Source organism: Aspergillus fischeri, genomic scaffold, assembly GCF_000149645.3.
Source record: "Aspergillus fischeri NRRL 181 1099437636245 genomic scaffold, whole genome shotgun sequence".
NCBI classification, from domain to species: domain Eukaryota; kingdom Fungi; phylum Ascomycota; class Eurotiomycetes; order Eurotiales; family Aspergillaceae; genus Aspergillus; species Aspergillus fischeri.
This window is the reverse complement of record NW_001509773.1, coordinates 1,752,577-1,778,642: the sequence shown is the minus strand read 5'-3', so window position 1 is coordinate 1,778,642 and position 26,066 is coordinate 1,752,577. Positions and strand designations below refer to the sequence as shown.

General features: G+C 51.3%; 11 protein-coding genes across 11 annotated transcripts in view, besides 6 other annotated features; 8 read left to right on the top strand and 3 right to left on the bottom strand.

Annotated features, from left to right (window-relative positions):
- Positions 1 to 3,921: 3,921 nt before the first annotated feature.
- NFIA_107560 (uncharacterized protein) lies at positions 3,922 to 5,400 on the top strand (the record flags this gene model as incomplete). Its single annotated transcript, XM_001267160.1, has 1 exon — positions 3,922 to 5,400. One exon carries the CDS (start codon positions 3,922 to 3,924, stop codon positions 5,398 to 5,400), a length of 1,479 nt encoding a protein of 492 aa, XP_001267161.1.
- Positions 5,401 to 6,967: 1,567 nt separating this feature from the next.
- On the top strand, positions 6,968 to 8,421 carry NFIA_107550 (histidine phosphatase family protein; the record flags this gene model as incomplete). Its single annotated transcript, XM_001267159.1, has 2 exons — positions 6,968 to 7,014; positions 7,074 to 8,421. 2 exons carry the CDS (start codon positions 6,968 to 6,970, stop codon positions 8,419 to 8,421), a joined length of 1,395 nt encoding a protein of 464 aa, XP_001267160.1.
- A 175-nt stretch (positions 8,422 to 8,596) lies between these two features.
- NFIA_107540 (uncharacterized protein) lies at positions 8,597 to 9,691 on the top strand (the record flags this gene model as incomplete). Its single annotated transcript, XM_001267158.1, has 1 exon — positions 8,597 to 9,691. The coding sequence occupies one exon, from the start codon at positions 8,597 to 8,599 to the stop codon at positions 9,689 to 9,691; it is 1,095 nt and encodes a 364-aa protein (XP_001267159.1).
- Positions 9,422 to 9,489: a microsatellite.
- Positions 9,554 to 9,595: a microsatellite.
- Positions 9,555 to 9,595: a microsatellite.
- A 91-nt stretch (positions 9,692 to 9,782) lies between the features above and the next one.
- NFIA_107530 (uncharacterized protein) lies at positions 9,783 to 10,162 on the bottom strand (the record flags this gene model as incomplete). The annotated part of the gene is made up of 2 exons (XM_001267157.1): positions 9,783 to 9,834; positions 10,020 to 10,162. The coding sequence occupies 2 exons, from the start codon at positions 10,160 to 10,162 to the stop codon at positions 9,783 to 9,785; spliced, it is 195 nt and encodes a 64-aa protein (XP_001267158.1).
- A 1,020-nt stretch (positions 10,163 to 11,182) lies between these two features.
- Positions 11,183 to 11,211: a microsatellite.
- A 94-nt stretch (positions 11,212 to 11,305) lies between these two features.
- NFIA_107520 (putative GPI-anchored cell surface glycoprotein) lies at positions 11,306 to 13,831 on the bottom strand (the record flags this gene model as incomplete). The annotated part of the gene is made up of 1 exon (XM_001267156.1): positions 11,306 to 13,831. One exon carries the CDS (start codon positions 13,829 to 13,831, stop codon positions 11,306 to 11,308), a length of 2,526 nt encoding a protein of 841 aa, XP_001267157.1.
- A 1,197-nt stretch (positions 13,832 to 15,028) lies between these two features.
- On the top strand, positions 15,029 to 16,071 carry NFIA_107510 (putative oligosaccharyltransferase subunit ribophorin II; the record flags this gene model as incomplete). The annotated part of the gene is made up of 4 exons (XM_001267155.1): positions 15,029 to 15,174; positions 15,242 to 15,440; positions 15,499 to 15,783; positions 15,832 to 16,071. The coding sequence occupies 4 exons, from the start codon at positions 15,029 to 15,031 to the stop codon at positions 16,069 to 16,071; spliced, it is 870 nt and encodes a 289-aa protein (XP_001267156.1).
- Positions 16,072 to 16,450: 379 nt separating this feature from the next.
- On the top strand, positions 16,451 to 17,129 carry NFIA_107500 (uncharacterized protein; the record flags this gene model as incomplete). Its single annotated transcript, XM_001267154.1, has 2 exons — positions 16,451 to 16,667; positions 16,729 to 17,129. 2 exons carry the CDS (start codon positions 16,451 to 16,453, stop codon positions 17,127 to 17,129), a joined length of 618 nt encoding a protein of 205 aa, XP_001267155.1.
- A 109-nt stretch (positions 17,130 to 17,238) lies between these two features.
- Positions 17,239 to 18,324, bottom strand: NFIA_107490 (dihydrodipicolinate synthase family protein; the record flags this gene model as incomplete). Its single annotated transcript, XM_001267153.1, has 3 exons — positions 17,239 to 17,514; positions 17,570 to 18,111; positions 18,171 to 18,324. 3 exons carry the CDS (start codon positions 18,322 to 18,324, stop codon positions 17,239 to 17,241), a joined length of 972 nt encoding a protein of 323 aa, XP_001267154.1.
- Positions 18,325 to 19,170: 846 nt separating this feature from the next.
- Positions 19,171 to 19,222: a microsatellite.
- Positions 19,172 to 19,222: a microsatellite.
- An 868-nt stretch (positions 19,223 to 20,090) lies between these two features.
- NFIA_107480 (uncharacterized protein) lies at positions 20,091 to 20,551 on the top strand (the record flags this gene model as incomplete). The annotated part of the gene is made up of 2 exons (XM_001267152.1): positions 20,091 to 20,137; positions 20,359 to 20,551. The coding sequence occupies 2 exons, from the start codon at positions 20,091 to 20,093 to the stop codon at positions 20,549 to 20,551; spliced, it is 240 nt and encodes a 79-aa protein (XP_001267153.1).
- A 3,860-nt stretch (positions 20,552 to 24,411) lies between these two features.
- On the top strand, positions 24,412 to 25,304 carry NFIA_107470 (uncharacterized protein; the record flags this gene model as incomplete). The annotated part of the gene is made up of 3 exons (XM_001267151.1): positions 24,412 to 24,599; positions 24,873 to 24,925; positions 24,997 to 25,304. 3 exons carry the CDS (start codon positions 24,412 to 24,414, stop codon positions 25,302 to 25,304), a joined length of 549 nt encoding a protein of 182 aa, XP_001267152.1.
- Positions 25,305 to 25,864: 560 nt separating this feature from the next.
- The window catches only part of NFIA_107460 (uncharacterized protein), a gene marked incomplete at both ends in the record, with an annotated part of 462 nt that continues 260 nt past the window's right edge, over positions 25,865 to 26,066 (top strand). The window contains one exon of the mRNA XM_001267150.1: positions 25,865 to 26,066. This exon is cut by the window's right edge and continues 260 nt beyond it. Within this exon, the coding sequence (XP_001267151.1) occupies positions 25,865 to 26,066 (202 nt within the window).

The window sequence follows — 26,066 nt, the reverse complement described above, 5'->3', positions numbered from 1 at the left end:
ATCTACAGGGCATACATAATACAGAGTACATAGTGACAATCCACCCTTTCATCGAGCCAAGACAGTGGAAATTGACCTAACTTTGATTACCAACAACCCAGAATTATAGCCCCAAAGTCAATGCTGCATCTGATGCACAAATTAGAAAAGAAAAGGACGAAGAATCAGCGTACCAAGTCGTGTAACTCACCGGAGCAGGATTAGCTGTAGGCTATCCGAGAGCTTAAAACATATTCAATGGTGCAGGCACGAAAAAAAGAATATCGAATAATATCCAGAGTAGACTTTTCACCTCTGACCAATCATATCTCCAAAATCCTTAGAACACTCGGGATTGGCTTTGATTTCGAAATTGCACTGCAGATAATTCATCTTCTGCTGCAGATCATTACTTACCGAGCTTCAAGCCTTCCATCTCATCTGATCACTATAGTCGACCAATGTGGATGTCACATCTGATATTGTGGTCAAGCACGTATCTCCTCTAGTGCGTTTCCATAAGGCGATCCACTCTTCTTCTAGAAAGTGTACTATTGGACTTCTACCAAAGTACGAGGTTTCAAATGTCAGACTGAGATAGATCACATCGCTGGCGCTACAACATCGACAATAACAGGGCGGGAGGATCACTCGAAATCGTGATTCCTACCAGGTGAGATTGGCTGTGTCAAATCTCAAAATCACGAGTAAATGCTGCGCAACATGAAAATAAGTACTTTTTGAATTGCTAAGTTGCAACATTTTGAGTTAGCCTCGCCTCTCCCGCCGTGATATACGACTTGATTTGCCCATTCTACTGTCTACGGACATGTGTATGTTTGAGGTGGAAGCTTATATGCAACTCATTTGGCATACATTAGGGCATTTTTGCAGCATGCAGCTGGCCGATTTTGGGTTTCGGCCACATCTGCCAGGAATATTTTGCCATCAAGGCAACCGATGATGTGTCCGCCCTCTTTGGTCCTCCTGCTTTCATACTGCAGCGAGAACCGTCGAACTGGGACGCTCGTCAAGCGCTTAACAAAGTACAGACTCTTATAATCGTCATTGGCTTGTCTTTTGAGGATATTTGTTTTGCCTATTTTGCCTTGCGTGTCTCATGATGTGGTGCTCACCAGCACTTCTATTGATGCCCAGATGCCCAATGATGTAGCTGAGACTTTTGTCCCAGGGACGGTCCGAGATTGCCTGCAGAGTATGCTGATTCCCAATCTGATTGGATCTCAAAGAATCTGCGCTACTGCCGTGTGCTAACTGGCGAGCATTTTACCATGCCTCTCGGAAGGGATTGGTCATGGACACCAGGCTGCAGAACCGTTATGAGACCACTAGCACAGGGGAATGACACAAAGACCATTTCCACATCCTGACAGATACAGTTGCCAGAGTGTTTTGAAACGAAGGACCAATTCGCCTCCTCCATATGGCACAGCCAAGAGGAAGAGTACTCAGGAGACGCGTGAAAGGATCCAACGACGACTGCATGCATGCACAACATTCGAATCCATCCCATCTTGTCAGCTGGCTGGGCCCACTGGGGCCAAGCACTAGGTAAACTTTCAGTCTCTGGCCCCAATCCCATATGCCGGCCCGAGACTAACGGGGCCCTTGTTTTAGTGCCTTCGCTGGCGGCGTGGCATTATGGCATGGCCTTTGTGGTCTTGGCTGGCTTTCGAGCTGCATTAGGGAGTATGGTAGGATCAAGACTACCGATGCAGTCTGGTCTATGTGAGGTCTCATGATACGACCCCCCGTCCGCCACGAGGCAAGTGTTTCTAGTGTGGGCCTGCAACCGTTTGACAATTCACTACTCCGTAACTCGTTCAGCCTTTTCGATATCCTGCGACACGGATTCAATGGGTACTTTACTGTAGTACGGAGTATTGTACTTAACTTCAATGGACAGAACAAATGAACATTAGTTCAAACAGCGACAAGCAAGGTGTAGATACTCGAAACAACCGGGTGACTGTCGTCTGAATTATCAGGCCCTGACTGAGATTCTATCACATAACCATTTATTGGATGTGAAAGCCAGGCGGTGACATGTCTCGTGCACTGTTGATCTTGCTCAATATCTGGAGGCCCTCATGGTGATGTTATAATAGCGGTAAGTAACTATGCCTGTACTGAATATGTATCTGAGATGATATTGGTAATACGCTAAGAATAGCGGTACTTTGTGTTATGTACCAGGACTCCACCCGATCCTGTCCGCGCCCATGGTGACGGCGCCTTTTAGTTTTAGCATTTGGGGTTTGACTATGACCAGGTCAATGCTTCAGGAGTAATCCTACTTGCACCTGCAAAACAAACTCAACGCTGAAAATTCGAACTATTACTGGAAATCTTTATACAAACACAACGGTGGTTGCAGCAGCAGCACACCATCCCTCGATCGTCAGATGCCTTGCGCGATCAGCTCCAGTTCAACCTGGAGCCAAGGTAAAGTATCTTTGGAGTAGAGCGGGTCTCCAGTCTCTTACCTATTTTCCGCTAGCTCTCTGTCCGTCATAGGTTGAACTGCCTTCCCCAAATCTACCCAATTTCAGGGTGGGGAGTGACGTTGAAGCTCGCAGACTTCCAGCTCCAATCTCAACCCAGCCATGAACCAACTCGTGAACACCAACAGTCGCGTTCCGATTCCCCGGCCCCATCCATTATAGCGTTCCATCCTTTAGGTAGTTAGACACGCGGTGTCTACCCTAGAAAGGACTGTCCAGGTAAGCAGTGGCTTCGATACGTATCTTAGTAGGTTCAGGATTACCTTATTAGGTGGGTATATCCGTAGGAAGGAGTTTTCTCTTCATGATTGCGTGGGTAAGGTTTCAAATATCAATAATGATACCTATGTACTGTAGATTAAAGTCTAGAGCTTACCAAGAGATTGTGTTGGATACTAGTCGAATGTAACTAACGGTTAACTAAAGCAGTGCTACCGACAGCCAGTTCCCATGCCTGCGGTTCCCGAGCGGGTCTGTCCCAGGCTCCCAGGCTCCTAGTGTACTCATAGTACAAGTTCCGACTCCCCCAGTGCCAGACCCAGTATTAGTATTACTGCCATACCCACCGGTCTCCACTCATTTCCTACTTCCCCCCGTCTCCCACTATTAGGTACTGCTCACCGCTTGATCTGCTGCTGTCTGCTGTAGCAGACAACGGTCCTCCCAACTGTCTGTCACAGTCAGAATTATCATTAGGTACGATTATTGTCATCTCAACTATGGTAGGTAAGGTACTTTGGGCCTTGGTGCTGTGCAAGTGCCATGTTTCTCGAAAAATAAAATAAAATTATAAAAAAGTAATAATAAAGATAATAATAGAGAAAATATGTCATGTCCTCTGAGTTATCACTCTAAATCTGCCTGATTCCTTCCAATTTCTTTTCTCCCTACTGCTGCTCTCGAGGCACTACTACTTAATTCTAGTTGCATGTTCGATCATCGCCTTATCTTCTTCCTATCCTCTTCTGCACCTCGATTGTGTCCTAGGGTTATATTGATTTGCTTCCGCCCCAGCTGGATACCTCCTGCTTCTGCACATACTTCCTCTGGCCCCTTCTGATCTAACCTCCCTCATCTCCTGTTGTATTTGATCACTCTTCCCAAGAGAACGAAGACTGAGTGTCTATATTCCTCTGACTCACTACTCATCTTCATCGATTTCATCGACTTTCTTCTCTCATCTTATAGTCGACTCTCATCCGCCAACCTGGCTACTCTAGGGATCAGCTTGAATACTACCTCCTACTCCAATCCTGTGCATCTTCCTTATCAATATAAGTCACTGTCTGGCTATCATATTCCCCAGCCTACCGGCTCCCTCTCTCACTCTCCTCTCTCCGATATACACTGGGAGAGGGGGGGCCCTGCGTCATGCCCCAACTCTCAGCGACAGTATCAGGAAAGTAAACAGGAGCACATGTCGCACACTCCACCGGCTTCTGAACCGTTGAAGGACGATTCTCTCCGCCCAGACTCATGCAGCTTGTCCGAAAAGAAGCGAGCTCGTGTAGACGATGATTCTCACTCGTCCGAGGTCTGTGATCTCGTGCGTCCTCGGCCGCTCTCATGGCGCCCTTCTGCTCCAGTGGAGCCCCCGTTGCAAGCTGCCCAACTTCGCTCTATTGGAGTGCTCTCCATACTGAATTCCCCCACAAAATCTGCTCCTCCTTGCCTGGTACCTTCGGGGGGAGATAACCTGAGTCTGGTCAGACTTCAGTCATCCGCCCCTCCATGTTCCCCTTCTGCACCTGCTTCTCATGTCCGACTGCATTCATCGCCAACGCTTCGTCTGGCTTCGCCGTCGATACATCCTGCCAAACGGCGTTCGCTCTCCCCTGGGTCGGTGAACCGTCAGATTCTCTCGCCTGTCTCCCCCACATCTCGGTTTGTCGGAGCCGGAGGGCCGTACGCTAGGAAGCACAGTGCTATACAGTCTCCCCTAGCTCAGGAGTCACGGCCGGGATTGTATCGGTTGTCCTCTGGGTCGCCTCTGCCGTTGGAAAATGCTACAGTGAACCCGAATCATGGACCCGAAACCATAGCCCCAGTACCCGTTTCCATCCACTCCACCCGAACCTTCCACAGTCGGGGGACGAGCGTGAATCCGACCCCTACTCCCAGCTCCCAAGAGAGGAGCCCCACGACTCCTCTTTCCATTTATGGTCCGCTCGGTCGATCGTCGCCAGCAATCGTGGGGATGCCCATCCCACAATCTGCACCATCGTTCGCTAATCCCCAGGTATATGGAACGTCAGAACCGGTCAGTCGATTGCCGTCGGTTGTCGGTGACGGGCCGGCAGGAGACGAGCAACAACCCACGATGGGAGGACCTACGAATGCCCCGCCTTTGCCTGGGATGATCCCCTGTATTTTGGACCTCAAGTCCGGGTCATCAAGCCAGGCAGAGAAGCGAAAGGCAAACAGCGATGCCTCGAGAAGGTTCCGCAATCGGAAGAGAAATGAGATGCAGATGGAGCAAAAGATCACGGCACAACAGGACGAGATCCGGAAGCAGCAGGAGGCACTGCACAAACAGGCGCAGGAAATTCGGGAGCTGATGCAGCAACGCGATTATTATCGATCCGAGCGGGACTTTTACCGAGAGCATGTCACCCGCTTCGTACCGCCGGGGCAGCTTCCACCGCGGCCGCCGTCCCCTCAAGCGTACCGTCCGATTCCAGAGCGGGAAGCTGAAATAACGTGGTCCGCTGCAGAGAGCAGAGGTGCCATGAATGCTACAGGAGGATCACCCGGAAAACCGTCAGCCTCCAACGCAGTTTCTGGATTACCTGTCAGACGAGAAAGCTGGCATAACGGTGTCTCATACCCAGTGACTGCTCATGAACAACAGGCGAAGCAACTACCCCAGCTGTCTGAGAACTGGACACGTTCCTAGCAGACCGACCTGTGAATCGTTGCCTATATCCGCTGAGAGCTTAACCTCTCCGGATTATGTATTATCCTTTCATTTGTCTTTTATCTTATTGTGTCGTCCTCAAGATTGTTACTGTCACTTTCCTTGAATATAAGCATCGTGCTTGCATTGGGAGCGTTCTCTGCGCGAAAAATTTGCATCCTCATTTTGACTGTGGCTGAAAGGCCGAGAGCTTATATTCATCGAGCCTTTTCTATAAATGTTCTTGGGTTTCTGGGAGGCCAAATTGTGATCTAGTTGACTTAGATTGCCGCAAGTGAAACTCATCTTTGTACATAGCTCAGAAAGCTGTCCTTGATTTGACAGGCGTTGGATAAGAACCTGGTGATTACCTCTGATTGACTTCGTCCGTTCAACACATCCATCAAACTATCTCAATATAGCAGGTCGTCCATCTATACATTCATACAATCACATGCTGGTGCTACATTCAGCAACTCCGTTAGCCCGAGCAGTCACTGCTGATCCGTGACTCCAATGCATCTCCTGCATCTATTTCCCTCGTAGAGCGCACGCCACCAAACGAGTCAATAAACCGCGCGATGATCGTCATACCTAATTTCTCTGAAACATTGCTCCGATGTTAGTCGCAGAATCGTCATCTGCAGGGTCCATGTGTGCCATATCACAAGCAAAGATAATTAGTTTTGAGAAGCAAGTGTGCATGGATGATGCTGCATGGAGCACATTAGCGATTTTCTGGAAGTTATCTGTTGCACACGTTGCGATGAGAGGGAGTTCGATTGGTGGTGTTGATATACGTACATATATATATATATATTACTCTCGTAGAGGCAGATTAGATTGCGGCACTGGGTCTGGGCAATAGGGCTGTTAAAGCGCTATTAATCTCAGTCTCATACTTTCGTATTTGCTTCGTATTTACTCCGTGGTTTGGTTGTTATTCTTTGATATACTGCTGAATTGGTTTGCCTGGACAGTATGGAGTGTAAATTAAATATCGATAGAGTTTATTTCAGGACTCCGTACGGAGTATGCTAGGGAGCATTCCAGGCACCAAGGCCCCCCACATAGTCCGCACTCCCGGCTCGGTATCTCAGGCCGTCAGTCTTAAGGCTGCCAGGCACTCCCCAACCACCACAACGGTTGCACCCACGTGGTTTCCCGCCCAGCCTATCAGACACTCGCACATCACCACACATCGGTTTGTCCAACATTATGGCATCTCTCCTTCGATTAAGTTTCTGTGTGCTATCATCCTTGGTTGGGACACATGCCCTGCTCTCACGCGACAGTGTTACGAATCGCTCCACTGACGATAGGCTACTCGTCCTCCGAGGCTGCTAACTTGCTGGCGGCGTGGTGGACAGGCAAGCTGGGCTCCACTAGGCTCAGACGTCCGTTTCATATGCGGAAGGGAAGTGCGACATGAGTCTGGTGGGAAGAGATGAAGGAGCTATATAATGGCCGGCGTGTCCGGCGGGGGGAGGACGGTTTCCCGTTCAGATTGAGGGTTAGAATTCTGAACGAAGGGGGAACCAGAATCAGAATCCTGATTGTCGGTATCATGGTTACTCTTACTTTCCTGCTTTCGGTAGCGTATCTGCTATCCCGGTGAGTGGTTCGGATTTTGTTGCTGTGCTAGGGCTGTGGTCTGATTGTGGTTCGAGTAGCGTGTCTGCGGCACCTAGTTCTGCTGGCTCCAAGTCCTGCGATACGGTAGAGCTCGGATACCAATGCTCCCCTGCGACTTCTCATCTATGGGGCCAGTACTCGCCGTTCTTTTCGCTCGAGGACGAGCTGTCGGTGTCGAGTGAGCTTCCAAAGGATTGCCGGGTGACTTTTGTGCAGGTGCTGTCGCGGCATGGAGCGCGGTACCCGACCAGCTCCAAGAGCAAGAAGTATAAGAAGCTTGTGACGGCAATCCAGGCCAATGCCACTTCGTTCAAGGGCAAGTTTGCCTTTTTGAAGACGTACAACTATACTCTGGGCGCGGACGACCTCACTCCCTTTGGAGAGCAGCAGATGGTGAACTCGGGAATCAAGTTCTACCAGAGGTACAAGGCTCTTGCGCGCAGTGTGGTGCCGTTTATTCGCTCGTCTGGCTCGGACCGGGTTATTGCTTCTGGGGAGAAGTTCATCGAGGGGTTCCAGCAGGCGAAGCTGGCGGATTCGGGCGCAACGAACCGCGCTGCTTCAGTGATTAGTGTTATTATTCCGGAGAGCGAGACGTTCAACAATACGCTGGACCACAGTGTGTGCACGAACTTTGAGGCGAGCGAATTGGGGGATGAGGTTGAGGCCAATTTCACTGCGCTGTTTGCACCTTCGATCCGTGCCCACGCCGAGAAGCATCTTCCTGGGGTGAAGCTGACAGACGATGACGTTGTCAGTCTGATGGACATGTGCTCGTTTGATACCGTAGCGCGCACCAGCGACGCGAGTCAGCTGTCGCCGTTCTGTGGACTCTTCACTCACAATGAGTGGAAGAAGTACGACTACCTCCAGTCCCTGGGCAAGTACTACGGCTATGGCGCAGGCAACCCGCTGGGACCGGCTCAGGGGATAGGGTTCACCAACGAGCTGATTGCCCGGTTGACCCGTTCGCCAGTGCAGGACCACACGAGCACCAACTCGACTCTAGTCTCCAACCCGGCCACCTTCCCATTGAACGCTACCATGTACGTTGACTTTTCGCACGACAACGGCATGATCCCCATCTTCTTTGCTATGGGCCTGTACAATGGCACCGAGCCCCTGTCGCAGACCTCTGTGGAAAGCACCAAGGAGTCGGACGGGTATTCTGCGTCCTGGGCGGTGCCTTTCGGCGCGCGAGCCTACTTCGAGACGATGCAATGCAAGTCGGAAAAGGAGCCTCTTGTTCGCGCTTTGATTAATGACCGGGTTGTGCCACTGCATGGCTGCGATGTGGACAAGCTGGGGAGATGCAAACTGAATGACTTTGTCAAGGGATTGAGTTGGGCCAGATCTGGAGGGAACTGGGGAGAGTGCTTTAGTTGAGATGCCATTGTTCTGCTGTACTTCAATAGACCGTTGCTCTAGCCATTCACTTCACTTTACTTGAATCAACTGCCGTGTTCCTCGCCTTCTCACTTCAACCTCATATCTTCTCTTCATCACTCTCATCTCTCGTTCAGTCAAACCTACACTCAAGCCTTACAGCAATACATGCAAAATGCCCATCTACGACATAACCCACTACCTCCCCATCGAAACACTCCCACCCCCCGAAACCGACAAAACCTACTACACCAAACCCATCCTCGTGCTCATCGTCTCCCACCGAATCAACACCTGGAACAAATACCTCTCTCTCGTCCGAAAACTCCAGCGCGAGGCCCGCCTCCTCTGCGTCACAAACGTCTACGACCTGAACGAGCTGGTTGACGAGCACGCAGACGAGATTGCGGGCTTTATCGTCACGACGGGGGATATCATGCTCGCGGACGAGTACGTTCCTGTCCTCCCACCTCGTCTAACCCAAAGCAACAACCCAAACTCCAGCTCAAACTCAGCTGAAACTGAGTCTGAAACCGGAGGAATTATAGAAGGCCTCCCCACCCGCCTCCCCACCCTCCTCAAACACCACGCATACTCCCTCATCTTCGCCTTCGAGTTCCCCCGCGCAGCAGCCAGATACCCCACCTCCTTTACAGCCTTTATGCAGACACACTTCGACCTCAACTGGACCATCGCGGGGCCATCGCGGCAGCGGGTAGCGATGGAACTACAGACACATATTCCGGGGATGTTAGCGGCGAGGAACTACCGCCGGTGGTCCAATATCCGGGGTGTGTTTCTGCGGGGGGTCCCGCGGCAGGAAAAAGTGTTGGTGAGTTGTGAAGATGGAGAGGTTGAGTTTGGGGAGGGGGAGAGGATGAACCGGTGGACGCTTTGGCATCGGAGGCCGTGGATTGAGACGCCGGATACGGTTGTTGGGGAGTGGGATGAGATTCAGACTGAGGGTGAGGTGGCTGGTGACGAGGAGGGATATCTGGGGGATAATGAGGAGATGGATGAAGGCGACGACGAAGATGATGAAGATGGAGATGGGGAGGACGACGATGAAAAGCTTCGTGCCGATTGCCCTGTTGCCATCCACGAGGTCAAACCCGCGAACGACACCGAAACCGAGGAGGGAGGAGGAGGAGGAGGAGGAGGAGGAGGAGGAGGAAGCTATGTTGCCTTTATCGGTCACCTGGAGGACAGCCGCTCGATGGCCTCGTTGATACTAGGGATCTGTGGTGTTGAGATGGACGATTCTGAATAGTTTGGCTTTCTGCAATTGGAGTTGGATATGGTACATCTATCGCATCAAGACAGGAACAAAATCAACTATTATACAACCCTATGAAAAGAATCTATTCAATCTCCTTTTCCTCCGTAGACGGTCTCCCTAACCGCTTCGGTTTACTGTTCCCATACGCTGCAAGTAACAACATCAGCTCAACTCAATTCTTGTAAGAAGGAAAAGCACATACTCCGATCATACAACACCCACGACGTATACAGAAATATTGGCAGCGCCACAATCGTCGATAACCAACTATCATCACATCATCAATTTAGTACCGAGAGTAGAGCTGGCTAAAACTTACCGTCTAGCGGCAACTTTGTACTCCTTCGTCTGCCGGATATCTGTTCTCTGGGCTTGGGTTCGCGGGCGGGTCGTTCGTCGCTGCGAGAGGGTTTGCGGGTCGACGATGACTCTGGGTTTTGAAGTGGGGGTTGATTTTGTCATTGTTTACTTTTCTGGTTGGTTTGTAGGGTACTACGAAGTAGGACGAGATGAAGATGATGCAGGGAATGGATTGTTACAAGGTCAAGGACCGAGACGTGACGAGTGTGCGGTTGGCGGAAAAGTTTGCCTTGATGCCTTGATGCCTAAGGCATGTAGAAATCAGTTCTACGAATATCGGGGGTTCTTTGGCTACAATTACACAGATCTGGTTCGTATCATCGATTGTCGTAATGCCGTTAAAGGAACATTCTTAAACACATCCGCCGCTAATATCAATTGCTTATGCATCCATGACCCGTTGCTTGCGCCGGATCCGATATGCTCAAACCCCAGGATTGTACAGGTGAAAGAAATGATACTTACAGTCGCCATCAACGGCACCTCACACGCAGCGTGTCGGTTCCTGCTGAAGGCTTAGCATAACAGAAACGTCAAGGGAGGTCCGCAGCGTCCAGCTCGGCCCAATCACCTGACAGAGTTTAATGAAACAACAAGAGCAACGATGAGAATATCACAAACGCCAGATGAACAGAAGAGCCCAGAGTCCACCGAATGCCGCTGTGCTTGATGCATGTACTCAATTCGTAACGCCATGCGACAACAGTGTGATTAGATTAGGTAAAGATGATGTTGCCTCGCGCCAATCATAGCAAAAGAGCTTCAACGAAATTGAGTCTCGAGTCTCAAAGAAAAGAGATAAGACGGAGATGAAGTTAGATGATCAGTCTCCAAAGGTAGATAGCGAAGATCAGAACTCAGCCCAGATTGACTGTATGTGCAGTCATCATCGCGGATGAAGAAAGAGGATAGTGATAGTAAGAAATAATCAGATGATGGACATGTAAGTGGCTGGTAGATTGACTTCAAATAATGGCACGAAATCAGCTTCATCCCGGTGAAGTGAGGCAAAGACCCAGTAAAACATAGGCCAAGCGATATCAACTCAACAGATAGTCGAGCCTTGAGATGCCAAAGTGACGTGAGGCGGGGTTGAATCAACTGGAGGTGTGACGAGGAAGGCGATCGAGAGAAAGCGATCGAGAGAAAGCAGAGGCCAGCGAAGTAAGCGTAATTCGAAGTAGAAGTGAGGTGCGAAGAAGGCGAGGTAGAATGCAAGTGAACAGATACTGACAGGTAGCCGAATCATGCGCTTTTCATGGGCACACCTTCAGCACTCCCGCCTCCCTGTTTCGAAGGAGTAGCGACCTTCTTTCGAGCGGCCCGGCGCGCCCTCTCCTCGGCGTGAGACTGAAAATCGGCCAACAGAGCCGTTGCCGCACGGCGCCGCGGACGACCATTGGGTGTCTGGTTCTGATCGGCGGGGCTGGCTGTCTCTGGCGATGGCTTGCGTCTCTTAGGCGAACTGCCCTCACCGTCATTTTCCACTTCGGCGAGAAGGCGTTTCTTCGATGGGCTGGATGTCATTGCCCCAAAAAGCCCTGCCACCGCCGCCGCTTTCTCGGGGTTGGAGAACCTGAACTTCACCGTAAGACTTGATTTCTCGGCAGTGGCACCAGCGGCGGCGGCAGCGGGACTTGGAGCACTCGGATTCTGTCGCCGTCTCTTGGTCCCTGCAGTCGAGTCAGGGGTAGCATTGATAGGCTCCGTGCGCCTTCTCTTGCGCGAACCACTGGCAGGCTTCTCCTTCGCAGGCTCACTCTGCCCAGCGTTGTCATGCTGCGCGATCAAGGCCCCAATCTCCGCGGCCGACATCGTCCGATCAACCGGGATGCCCCTCAGACGGGCTGCGTCTCGTGCTTTGACCTTAGCCTTTTCCTCGTCAACGTCCTCCAGTCGAAAAGGGAGATTCGTTTGCCGCGGGAGATTACGCTCCCCCAGCCGCGGCGGGTAGCCGAAGATCCGGTCCTTCTCCGCCTGTTCGCGCGACCTGAATCGCCCCGGCGGCTGGGGAAGCTGGTCATCCCCATAGGTGTTGGTGAGATGAACCCACTCAAAGTCGGAAGAGACGAAGACGTACTCCTCCCCAAACTTGTTGAGAAGACCTGTATGCGTCCAACCATCCTCGTCAGTCCACGGCTCCGATACTTTCGTCTTGTCCATACCAAATGGCAGGCTCGAGGTTGGCCTACTTTCTCCCTCCGACCCCGCCCCCTCTCCATCCTGCCCCCGCTGCTCTGCGTCGAACTCTCTGCGCAGGCTCTCCAGCCTGGCATCAAGCCCGGCATCCAGCGCAGGGTCTGCAGACACAGCTGCCACCGCCAGCTCAAGCAGCCGTCTGGCAATAAATGCCGTGTCAGGCTGCTGAGCGGCAGACGCCTGCGCGGATGCCGGGACCTGATGCTCAGGCTGGGCCGCGCCTCCCTTCTTCTGCCCCAGATCCGCCGTCGACTCGGGTTTGTTGGATGCAGCCCTGGAGCGGCGGAACTGTCGCTCCGACTCCAGGGACTCCAGAGCCTTGATGGTGGGCTTCCGAATGCGACTGGAGGTCCTCGCAGCAGCGGACGTGCCAGTGGATAGACTCGTCGGTGAGCCCGGGCCATCCACCTGGCCGTCGAGGCCGAAGCGGTTACCATACATCTCAGGGCCATATTCGAAATGGAAGTTGTCACGGTAGGCTTGCACAGGCGTCCCCTCGACACTGTCGGCGACCTCTTCATTGTATGGGGTGGTCTCAAGAACCATCAGGGTCGCTGGTGACTCCAGAGGCTTATCGACAGCCAGAAGTTTAGCGGCGGTTTTGGCTCGCGAGCTTCGGGTGTTTATGTTGTGAGAAAGAGGCTGAGCTGCTTCGAGGGTAGGATCTGGGACAGAGGGAGGCTGAGATGGAGTCGCGTGAATTTGGACAGGAGGATTGTGATTGTGCTTGGTCGACGACTCTTGGATATGATTCCCAAGGTTGCGATCGGTCCCGGTCTTGGACTTGCGATCACGACGACGGGATCTGGCAGTAGAGTCGCGTGAATTTGCGTTAGCCTGAGCGGCGGGAGTTGTTAAGTCGGCTGTTGCAGCCTTTTCAGTCTTGGGGGCAACGGGGGTAGCAGGTTTGGCTGATGTAACTTGAGCCACCTTGTTGGCAGACTTGGTCGCCTTGGCGCTGGCTTGAGATGTTGGCTTGGCTTTACGATCAACGCGAGCCGGAGTGGAAGGGCGAGAAGCGGAGGGTTTGACAGAGGACTTAGGATGGACAGTCTCTTTCTTGTCGCTCACACCGTTGAGCTTCGCAGGCATGGACTTTCTTGCCTTGCGATCGTTTTGCGTTTTTGCAGGAGCCATGGTCGACGACTTCGAGCCGGATTTGTCTCTGGATACGTTGGCCAGCTCGGCCTCGGTACCCAGAGACTTGCGTTTCATCTGAGGATCTTTATGAGAGGCGCGCAAGTTTGACTTAGACGGCGGAGCTTGCGCCTTGCGCTTAGCATTGGAAGTAGTAGGAGTTGTCAGTTGATGGCCTTGCGGGTCACCTGCATCAGCGGCGTGACCATTCGGCTTGCCTGACTTTCGATTACGGCTGCCACTTTTGGCATCACTTGTAGACTCTGAAGCAGGAACATCGTCTTTCTTTTGCACCGGAGTCTTGGTGATCTTCTCCGGCTGGGAGTCCTTGAGATCAACTGGACGTTGGGATTTACGACGCTTCGTCGATGGCGCTGATTCTTCGAAAGAAGAGGCGATAGGGGTCGGAGGTAGTGAGTAAGAGGTCTGAGCCATCTTAATCTTGGTCGACTCTGGCTCTCTTGTTGATTTACGTGAGTGATGAGAGGAGCTACGTCGAGAGTTTGTTTTCTGGAAAACGGTTAGAGATGGAAAGGACGGAGATGGTAAGACACATACAGGAGTTCTATCGAAAACAGTGTTCAGAGACATCATGTCGCGGGGAACAGAATCTCTTTTAGCCACTATATTTGGGTTAGTCGTTGGTCAGAGGAATGAAAGTATTGTGTTGAAGCCCTAGTTAGGAGCCTCGATTTGAGGGACACAGCGCGAGACATGCCAACACTCGGTGTTTGCCGCTTACTTTTGACTTTTGCAAGAGATCTTGAGTAAATATCCAGATTCAGGTATTCAAATAAGTCTGTAATGTAAAGTGTTTCGAGACGTGGAGAAGTATGCGGAGTATGCGGTAGTAGCAGTTGGGATTAGGAAAGGAAAGGATGGAGATTTGAATATGTTTCGAGACGCGAGAAGGATGTGTTGTGTTTTCGCCAACCCTAGCACCTGATGCAAAGTGAACAGTCAGTGAATGTGTCCAAGTTGAGAGCAAACCCCAGGCAGACGAGTCGTAGCGGCAATCCCTGCAGGATGGCCACTCCGCAACGACCGGCCTGTTTGAATAGCGGCAAACAGGATATTTACATACTAGGACACCTTATCTCCAAATAGTTATGACCTTATAGTATCGATATCGATAGTAGGATGATGTAGAATTCGGATGGAAAGGCAGGTAATGACGGTGGCTACGTGTCGGTGCAGCGGAGGCGAGGAGTTGGACAGGTTCAGGTCGATCGATTTGCAAGCGCAAAAAGGTTCCTGTAATTAGGTATCTGCAGGAAACGACATGCTCGATCACTACCGGAGCGATAATCGAGGCGATCGACGATGTCACAGCGACGCTGCAGGGACGTTGACAGCAGGTAGCTGGTCGAGGAGAGAATGAGGTGTTTGGCCGACAGCCAGAACTGCAGGAATCCGGGAAATAATTAGGGCTTGCGCGGAGCAGGTGGACGCCGATGCCCCAACTCTGACTATCAGGGAGTCCCGGCGCTTATCTGGAGGTCCGTTGTTTAGCGCTTCCGCGATTCTTCAAGTCTCCGCAGTTACACCAGAACATTGCATTGTTCTGTCTTCTCGACTGCACTACCTGTCTTTTTGTCTTTTAGTTTCTTTTTGTTGATTATTTGACTCAGCATGCAGCTTTGGCATACTGCTCTCCAGCTCTGTCTGCTGGCTTCAGCAACAATCCCGACCGCAGCGGCATCCTCGTGGGGGTTTACTGATGCCACCGTGTCAGTTCAAACCAAAGGCGCAGGTGTCGGTTCTGGACTGAAGGAAAAGTACAGTCGTTCATTCATTGACACTTTATTTAAGAAATTAACATGCTAATGATGGTACCAATTGCAGAATCCCCGACAACAAGCCGCTCTCCAAACCGGTCGCGCTCGGAAGCTCCGATACCCTTAAAGTGATACTCACAGTACAGGAAGGAAGCTCAGCCAAACGCGCTCACCAAGTCTTCCTCCTTCTTCAAGATCCCAAAACCGGCTTAGACATCTCGTATCCCTTTACCGTCAAGGACAATGGCAAATCAAGGCTTGAGCTGGTAAGCAGAGGTCGAGTGTACTGAGTTACTCAACAGCTGACGTGGCCCGCGAGCTTAGACTCAAAAAGACCTCCCCGTTCAATTCCTCTCCGTCGCCGAACCCTTGGACGCCAGATTTGTCATTGGATCGTTTGGAAGCTCTCAGGCGTACAATGAACCTGCCTTCCCGTTGACAGTGGCCCGCAATCCCGACGAACCATTACCGACCGTCGAGGTTTCGCGATATGGCAAACTGTCCGAGATTCACCATATCTTCAAGACTGATCCTCAGAGCCCTCCCGTCATTGTGACTCTGGTTTTCATTGGAATGGTGCTAGCTGCTTTTCCAGTCCTCGGTGGCCTGGTGAGTCGTTTCCTCCAAACGACGTTGTCCATGTTCTGACTCGTATAGTGGCTCTTCATTGGTGTCAACCTCAACCATTTGCCGACCGCCTTTAAGTCTGCCCCGATTCCCCACGCCGTTTTCCTGGGATCTCTGGTTTCCATCGAATGGATCTTCTTCCTCTACTACTCCCATTGGACACTCTTCCAGATTCTTCCAGCTGTCGCTGCGGCCGGAGTTGTCGCATTCATCAGCGGCAGCCGCGCTCTTGGTGAAGTGCAGGGCCGACGTCTTGCAGGTCTCAGATAGATGCGCATAGTACTGGTTACTGGCAGACTTAGGAAATGAGGCGATGCGCTTGTACTAGTAGGACCGGTCTTGAACCCTGATATACTATCTATATCATTTTACATCGCGCGTTAAAAAAACCACAACACTATACCATAGCTTACTTCAATCTCTAAAATATTACTTTGGTACCTTTGACTTCCAGCCATAAAAACAGAAAATAATCATAACAATCAACGGCCTGACGTCACTTCTGCGGCCACAGCATTGACCAAGACGGGCTAGTCCGGCGGGTCTTTGATTTTCTGAAGAATCTCCGCAAAGCTCTCCGCCTCTACCAACCCAGCTTCACACTTGAAAACCATCAGAACGTCACCATCTATATATCCCAGGAGGAAAAATGGGCTCCTCCGCATCCAAACCGGCTCGGTCAGCCGCCAGCGCCGTGTCCCGACGCCAATACCCCAAACAGCCCTCTGCAGCTTCCAGGGCCGCACCAACGCCAAGCACAGCAGCACAGGTTCCCCCCAGAGAACCAAACCTCTCGCAGCCATTCCAAGCTCAATCGCAAGCTCCATCTCTCCCCAAGGAACAAGCTTCCACAACAAAATCAGCGGGTACGAATACCTCCCCATCAGCTGGGTAAGAAGGATAGCTAACAAGCTAACGACATTCCAGTCATCGACCTCGACGGCCGCGACCCCGACTTCGCCGCGTCCCTCCGCTCCATCGGCCCCGTAACCCCCAATCCGACCTTCTCGCGGACGAGCACGTTTAACCCCGGTCCTACCCAACAACAAAACCAAAACCAGCCCGTCTTTCCGACAGCAGCGAATCCGGCGCTCTTGGTGCTCACTGCGCGGCAGACGGCTGCTAAGGCTGCGCAGGAAGAGGCGGAGCAGATTGGGCGGCCGGGGTTTGCGGGGCGGGAGTTTGTGGATGCGTGGACGATAAGGCAGGCGTTGACGATGCGGGATCGGCAGGGGTTGAGTCTGGGGGAGATTGAGGGGATGTTGAAGTTGAAGAAGGGGGTTTTGGGGCGGTTAGGCGCGAAGGGGGTTGTAGGGGAGGTTGGTTGATGATGGTTCATGGTTTGATGTGTATGATGTTGGACGAAGGGTTTGTACTATATCTTGATGTATATGACTGATTGATTAGGCTATGTACGATAAAGAGATGATATTCTCGCTATGGTGCACGTTCGATCAGCTCCTCCTCAACTGGCTTCAGCTTGCCGGCTAGCTCGAGTATCCATTCTTGTTTGGCTGTATCTGCGAAGAGAGGATATGGTCTTCGGCAAGCGGCGCTGTCATCGGGATATCCCAGCAATTTGGCGACGACCCATTTGCTCCCGTTGATTCCTCCTTTCGCAAAGGCCCATTCCGATGTGGCAGCCTTCAGCTGGAGCTCCGTTGCTGCCTGGACCTTACCAGCCTTGTAGAGATCGTACAGCTCAACACACGCCTACCGCCAGCTCACAATCAGCACACCATGAACAGACCTGGAAAAAGATACTCACCCTCGGGTACAAATTCGCCATCCCCGTAATTGCTCCAACAGCACCAACGGCCATCGCAGGCCCCATCCAGTCAATCTGCCCACCGAGCACGCTGAACGGTCTCACCGCATTGGCCGTCACACGGGGAACCTTCCCAATACCTCCACATGTCAACTTGGCTCCCGAGATATTCGGATGCGCGCTCAGCTTCACCAGCATATCAGAGTCGACGTCCAGCCCCGCCGCCACACCGGGGTAATTGTACACCATAACGGGAATGGGACTGTGATCCGCGACTTCTTCGAAGAAGGACACGATGGCGGCGGAGTCCATGGCGAAATGGTAGTAGCTCGGTACTAGGACCATGGCGAAATCGGCGCCGGCTTGCTGGGCTGCGATGGTCTCATCGATGACATGGTGGGTGGATTGGCCGCCGCAGCCGAGGGTGATGGTTACGTCTGGGCGGTTGAGGCGGGCTGCGAGCTTGCGGGTTAGTTGGACGAGCGAGGTCTTTTCGGCGGTTGAGAGTGTGACTGCTTCGCCGTTGGAGCCGGCGAGGACGACTGTTGAAGTTGTTAGGTTGTAGCCTTGTATGGTTTGGGACGGCGGAGGTGGGACGTACTTCCGTGGAGACCGGACTGGATAAGAAATGAGAGATGCTTCTCTTGTATGTCCCAGTCAATGTCCTGGCGTTGGTTACTTCGAAAGAAGGTCAGACAGGGGACATGAATGCCTCCTGGAAAGACTTTGTTGCGGTTAATCTGATTTGATGCCATGGTGTTCTATATTCTCAAGGTCGGACCGTCGGGGTCAAGGACGAGTAGGCCGGGGAGTCAGGTCGTATGAACGATTCAATGTGCCAGTTGTGCCGCACATGGACTGAGTTCAATCCATCTCTACAAATAGTTATCGTAATCTTCAGGTTCTCCTCCGTATTTATGGAAACATCATCTCGGATCGTCTCCGAGGATGAAGGTAAACCGTAAACCCCACCACCCTCGGCAATCTGACATCTACGTAGTACAGCCGGGAAGAGAGAAAACAACATATAGACTATAGCGAAGGATTCTTTAAGTGAGGGCTGAGCCGTGGAAGTAGGCAGTACTGTTAACAAAAATGGAATTTGATATCCGCATATAGTGACATCACTTCTCTTGTGCACATTATAAACACCCCCCTCGCTCGAGATTTGGAGTCTTCATTAACCACATAAAGCAACTGTAGCAAGCCATCAGACCTGTCAGAACTCCCACTGCGACATTGAGCTCCTCGAGCTACGTTTAAATCCATAAGGGTTGAATTAGCGCCGTCTTTTTCCCTGCCCCAGCCTACATCCGTGTCGTCGTTGTATTCGCTTTTACCATCCATACCAGGTAGAATGGAATCGCCGAGTCTTCGAAGCGTAGGTACTCTGTGAGGACTCGAATTGCCTCTATCCATGTTGCTCAAATGTCGTCATTCACTTTCTTGGAATACACGGGCGTTCCTTCCTAAGGCAGGCGAGTATTCCTGAATTGAACGTTGTTGCCTGTTTGCTACGTGAATGCGCACCTTCCTGTGGTTGAGTGAATGATGGAAGCCTCCGTAGCTCTAGCAGTACCCCCTTCGTAGCAGACGCATCTTCTCTCTCTCTCTCTCTCTCTCTCTCTCTCTCTCTCTCTCTCTCTCATCTCTTCCATTCTCGTTAAGGACTCTATTTCCATCTCACTACACAAAAATCTTAGCATTTTTTTCACGTCCACAAGGACAAACTAAAATGTGAGTACATACGTTGAGCTGGCCCCAATAATGACTTTTCGATTGGATGAATGCATATCTAACATCATATAGGCCCCCTCCAATCTCTGAGGAACCACTTGCGGCGGCTTCGGCCGGCCCCCCCTCCTCTGCCTCCTCCTCCTGCCGATGCTCCAGACCCCGCCCCTGCTTCTAAGAGTCAGTATATCAATTCAACCTTCACAAGAAGCATCTAGTGGCAATGCTAACATAGATATAGAGCGGCGAAGGTGCGGGGAGTGTGGAAACTTCCACAAGGGGGATTGCTGGCCAACTTGTGACGCCTGTGGGCGTCGCCATCTTGGCGACTGCCCCCCGCCAAGGGCCCCCCCACGCAAGCCAGCTCCCGCCCCGGCCGCTTCGGCGGTGGTACCAGTTGGTACCGTGGTGTTTAACATATACGGCGGGGTTGTGTACTCCTTCTGTCCGGCCCCCACCACCTCCCTGGGCGGGCGCCCCGGGCCCTCCCGCCAACCAGCCCACCAGGGCCGCCAGCAGGCGCCGCCGCGGCCGCGGCAAGAAGCCCAAGGAGGACAAGGGAGAGGGCCACAAATGAGCCTCCGTATCCATTATTCATGTATAGAAGTAATTTTCATTAATTACATCAGTGATTATCTACGGCCGGGGGTCGTCAATTCCTTCTGAGCCCGCCCCTCCTCCTGCGCTTGCTCCGGCCCCTGTCCTTGCTTTCAAGAGTTAGTATATCGATTCAACCTTGATGAGAAACTCCTAGTGGCAATGCTCATATATAGATAGAGCGGAGAAGATGCCGGCAGTGTGGAAACTTCCACACAGGGGAATGCTGGCCAATTTGTGACGCTTGTGGGCGTCGCCATCTTGGCGACTGCCTGCCTGCGCCCGCCACCAACAGTCAGTATATTGATTCAACCTTCATGAAGAAGCATCTGAAGAGTGTCAATCTAATACCTGGATATAGAACGCAAAATCTTGCGGCGCCGGCACCCGGCCGATAACCCCTGTCGCCCTGCCTCCCGCCGCCAGGCACCAACGGTGGTGAATATCACCATCAACAGTGATGGCCATGCCATCACCATATCCGCTCACACCCCATCTGCAGGCGACGCCCCGCCCCCGCCTGGCAAGAAGCCAACAAGAAGAAAGCGGCCCGATAAGGCCAAGAAGAAGGAAGAGAAGAAGAACGAGGATGAAGCTGAGAGGGGGGAGAAGAAGGGGGAGGCCGAGGGAGACAAGCCCAGCTCTGAGTGAGCCTATATCATTAACCAGATACATATAATTCATGTATATTGTTGTATTCCTGGTGCGTTGATCCTACTGCTATCATCCCTACTTCTAGAGATGGTTGTGTGAACACCTTTTTGGCTGACCGGTTTGATATATGACATACGCAGTAATTTAATCGATTGAATCAGTGATTCGAGCATTCCTTTCATTGTAGTCTACTGCTGGATAGAATAGCGCACGTAGTCCTCAACGTATGAGTTGACATCGAGAAGTGACCTCGATATTGGGAAGCATTGTGATGCAATGTCACCTCTCTCAATGATACTTCGTCCGTGGCGTCGATAATGTTCTTAATTTTTGTCCAGGTAAACATCTTCATTCCATAGAGCGTTCCGGCAGTATTGCGAGATTGCATGTCTGAATCAATCATGTTTGAGTATAGTGGCAATCCAGCTCGACTTTTCCTAGCTGATTCCCAAGAATTCCCTAACCAGGAAGCCAATCGTTTCTGGAAAACTCGATCTGTGAGACGCTTGTGTTGTTCATTATACAGTTTGGGCGGATGTCAGCCCTGCTCGTAAGGTTATTTGTCTACGTAGATGCTGAACGTCTTACAGCGACTTGCTCTCAATACTAAGCTAAGTCTTGATCAAAAAGTGCCCTGAATGAGCTTGGCTTGCTGAGTAGGTAAAAGAAGTTAAACTACAGTCATATTACATAGCACAGAGGGCGGAAACTTAATGCGCTTGATGATGTGGACAAGGTCTCGATACAGCTTCAGACGATATCTCTTCTGGTTTCCTGGAGCTGTCCTCTTCATGCGACGTAGTGTCGAGTGTCGACTATGAGCTGTTTCCTCAGAAATGTTGGTTATGCTCATAGAATAGAACATCGTCACAAGTGTGGTGGCCGTAACAGTTTCCTAGAATTTGTATCCCAAGTAATAAAAGAGTGTGGTAGAGCCCGTTGCCCATGTCCTTTTCCTGTTGCACTCCAGAAATCTCAAAATCTCTTGAATCATCTGTCACACCAGAACAATGGGAGTATATACGTTGAGCTGGCTTCAAGAACGAATCTTTGGACTAACATCAATATAGGACTTCCCCATCCTCCACGTCATTTTAACAGTTACCACTGTCCCACACACACTCCTACCAACAAGCCCCTGCGGTGGTGAATACCACCGTCTCTGTTTTGTTCAGTCTGCGTCCTCTGCGGGCGCTGGCATCTCGCTGGTAAATGCCACCCTCCTGCCCGGCCCCACCCGCCAATAAAAGAAGCATATTGATTCGACCGTCATGAGAAGCATATAAAGGATGCTAGTACTAATGCTCAGTTATAGAGCGGCGCAAATGTGGCAAGTGTGCGAAATCCCACCCAGGGGCATGCTGGCCACCTACTCCCCAAGTTTCCTGCTCGCAATGTCTACCAGTACGATGTAAGTATATCCTGTCCTCCATCAAACAAACAAGATGGTTCGTGGAGCTCCATCTTGCTAACAAAGGCAACGGTGCAAATCAGAAACAGTGTTGAGGAGAATCCTGTCATCAAGAAGGTCTGGAATTGTAATACTCACAAGGCGGCCTGGGAGCAGAACTGCCCTTTGGGTGAACTACCGCAATGACCTTGATGCCAAATAGGGCTGTCCTGCTAGTAGAACCAGCAATACTTCCGTTTGACTCTTCGCCCTGTGAAGACTGTCAACCACTCCTGGCTTACTTGGACGTACCTCTATGTCAGAGGCAGTGCTTAAGACTGCAAGTACACCATTCAATTGAGCTGCAATGTGTTCAGTGACTAATAGCCACAGAGCACTCCCTCGACCATGTTCTGCATGAGCGTCGAGGTGGCAAATTCCTCGCTATTCTCGCTCATTCTTCGATCCCAACGGGGGAAAATCAGGATCTCAGAAACAATCTTCTCTGGGTGCCTTTTCGGGCATAATACAATGTGAGTACGTACGTTGAGATTCCCCACACAGCGAATCTTTGGATTGACATCAACGAGACCTCGAACCGTCGAACGAGACTCCTGCTGCCGCCGCTGACCTGCCTGCCACCAAGATTGGTGAATAATTACACCTTCAACGGTGACGGACATGCAGGCGACAGCCCCCTGCCTGTCAAGAAACCACGAAGAAAGCCGCCGATGAAGCCAACAAGGAGTCCAGGACGCCGAGAAGGACGCCAATACAAGCTCCAACTGAGCTATAGTACATATTATCTACGTATATCTTATATGTATAGTGACATTCTGATTTGTGCCTCCCCGTTACCATCGGTTCAGCTGATGTTTTCGTGATTTGGACGAGCGGAGAGTTCAATTCATTCCACAAAAGTCCGCCGCCGTCCCCAGTTAGAGATGAAATGGCGATGAAGGTGTACAGTACTCCATGACGGTCTTGATAGATGAGCTGGAGTTTGAAGACGCTCAGAATACAGGATTTAAAAAGAGCCAGGAAGGGTCAACTCACCATGACAGGGTTTTATGTCAAGAGTCAAGACGAACCAGACACACCAAGCCTGATACATGAATCAAATTAGGATTCACCAAAGTCGTACTGGCTTCCTGACAATGATCTCGATACTAGTATTCTTAAGCCTTGAATTTGGACTATAGTGACTTCCACCTATCGCAAAAAATAATGCTTGTTTACCTACCTGATTGGGTAACGGGGTGTTGCTCTGTCCAAGATGGTATTGCCATATCCCCAGAGGGGGTCGCTGTATCACTATCCCTTAACTGTATACATAAAGTGGAGATGGGGGAACTGCTAGAGCTACAGAAGCTTCCATCGTTCACGTACTTACAGGAAACAGCACCGCCGTCACTGTGTGTTACCTCACTAGCATGTCTATTGGGCTTACCTCAAATACCCTCTGTGTCAGGTAAGGTAAGGGTAGAATTGAAGAGAGGTTTGTGGGGCTCACTCCTGCTTCAGTGAGCAGTTAAATTGCTCCTACACATGTTGCTTGACAGTCTGCATTTCTTCTTCTTGTTTTGCGGTAGGGTTCCCGGAATGGAAGGTAGATATCTATCCGACAAGCATGTACGTAGCTCAGCGCCTTCCTTCATTCAGTAACTAGTTTCCGTCGCCCTCGAATGTCGCTCACCTTGATTCCTTCCTCCATTCACTCGCGATTTTAGCAGCACACAATATGTTTCTACAATAGAAGTCCAAGTACCCTTTTCAACTCTGAGATTCACTTCCCTAGAAACGATCATGTCTGAATTCGGATCCATCCCCACAAACTTATTCACTGGGCCGTTTAGCCCGGGAGCACGCAGCAATAGACGTGACAGGAACATGATCGATGTGATGCGGGCTGGTTCCTCGGTCACACCCCAGCAATTCCTTACATTCCGCATTTTTTGGCGTCCACGTACCAAGATAAAGAACATCGGTGGGTCCCATGCACCGATCAAAAAGACCGATCTTATGGACATGGCGGAGAGCCCAAAGAGAATAAACGGTTCTCCCACGGCTTCGAAGCCGACCTGCAGTCAATCAAGGACAAGAGTGATACTTCGGGCAGATTGTGAGTGTTTCAGGGCGCCATCAAGTGGCAATAGGAAGCTAACCAAAGAATCCCAGAACAAGAAGCAGGGGAAATGTCGACTAGCGTTAGGATGAGCCGAACGCCCGACATAGAATCCCAAGAGGGCCGCACACCCACCGAAAGCAACACGGCAACATCTGACTCCAATTCGACACCAGCGGCTGAGCAGAAGTGGCAGCAGTCATTCGTTCAGACCGCGACGAGCAATGTGTCAACATGGCGGTGGTATCATTTCTCGACGCGGTAAGCCTGAATCTCCCCGACTACAAGTATAAGTAGGGTATAGCACATCTCGCATTCAATGTCAAGTTCCGTCAAGCCAGCATGGAGGCCCGCACAGATGGCTATCTGTACGGACCCACGGGAGGCGACGAAGAATTCGCCATTGTGGAAACCAAGACCCATCAACGGAAAAAGAGCACCCAGAAAGGCCGCCAAATATACATGCAAGAATCCGCTGAGATGGTCGCTTGGATACTCAAGGATGAGTGCAAAGTACCCCTTGACAACCAGTAAGTCTTGACTTCCACTCGGCATTGTCAGCTGGATCTGTGTCATTAAGACGCCTTCTAGTCGCCGAAGATCGAGATGAAATCTACCTTGTTTGGGCACCATATGATGCATCCTATGTCGACTACCTTGAAGGAAAGCCTACCTCCGGCAATGTTTTTATTGCAATGAACGAGATCGGCCCCTTCAAGACTCAACATGGCGCTCACATGAGACAAGCTGCGGAATATATGGGATGTTTCTGAAGTCAGATAAACATCGGTATAGGGCTATAGGCCTCCAATCACAGAAGAGTCCCAGGCTCCCTCCGCTGGTGCAGCTTCCAAAAGTCCGTATATTGATTCAACCGTCATGAGAACCATCTGGAGTGTGGCAATACTAATACCTGGATATAGACAGCAAACTATGTCACATCTCTGGAAAATTCCACCCAGGGGATTGCTGGCCCTTGTGTGACACCTGCGGGCGTCGCCATCTCGGCGACTGCCCCCCAGCAAGCAGTCCTCCCGCCCCGGGCCCCGGCCGCATCGGAGGCATCGCCACCAACCACGGTGGTGTACAATGTGTACGCCGGGGTTGTCAATAATTCCTACTATCTGCACCCCACTACCTCCTGGGCGGGCGCCAACCCGCCCACCAGGGCCACCACCAAGCGGCGCCGCGGTCGGGGCAAAAAGCCTAAGAAGGATAACGACGAAAGGAACTGAGCCTCCGTATGTATTATTCATGTATATATCATTCACCTCAGCGACTTTCGCAATGAGCCATAACATGTTTGAATATGAATGCTAGCTTGTCGGGTCACAATCTAGACAGCTTGCTTAATCATATTCATACCGGTAGACAATAGGCGTGGACATAATCGTTCCTGCAAGTCTTTGTCTCAATTGTAGCGGATCAATGTGTATGCACACCTTCCCATTCATAGCAGAGCACAACTGTAAGGTAGCAAGTGCTGGCAGCAGCCCTTTCCTAGTATTCATAGTCCCAAGTAATAAAAGAGCGTCGTACTCCGTAGAGACTATGTTGTTTTCCCGTTCCCAAAAATCTTTGCGCTTTTTTCGAACATACAATGTGAGCACATACGTTGAACTCGCCTCCAATAAGCGGATCTTTGTATTGACATCAATAATAGGGCCTCCAACAACCCTCCCGTCGCTGCCCCTGCAGCCCCCGCCCCGCCCGCCGTCCCCGCCAACAAAAGAAGTCTGTTGATTCGATTCAACCCTTCCCGAGAATGCAATTGGATAAAGGGCAACAAGCTAATATGGATACAGAGCGGAACAACAAATGCCACCAGTGTCGCAATTTCCACACTGGGGAATGCTGGCCCGTCTGCGGGCGATGCGGGCGCCGGCACCTCGCTGCTGTTGCTTGTCCTGGGGCGCGCCGCCCCCCTCCCGCTGCTGCTCCTGCTGCCTCTGCGTCGGCTGCGGGCGGGGGGACCTCTGCGGGTGATGGCCCCCCGC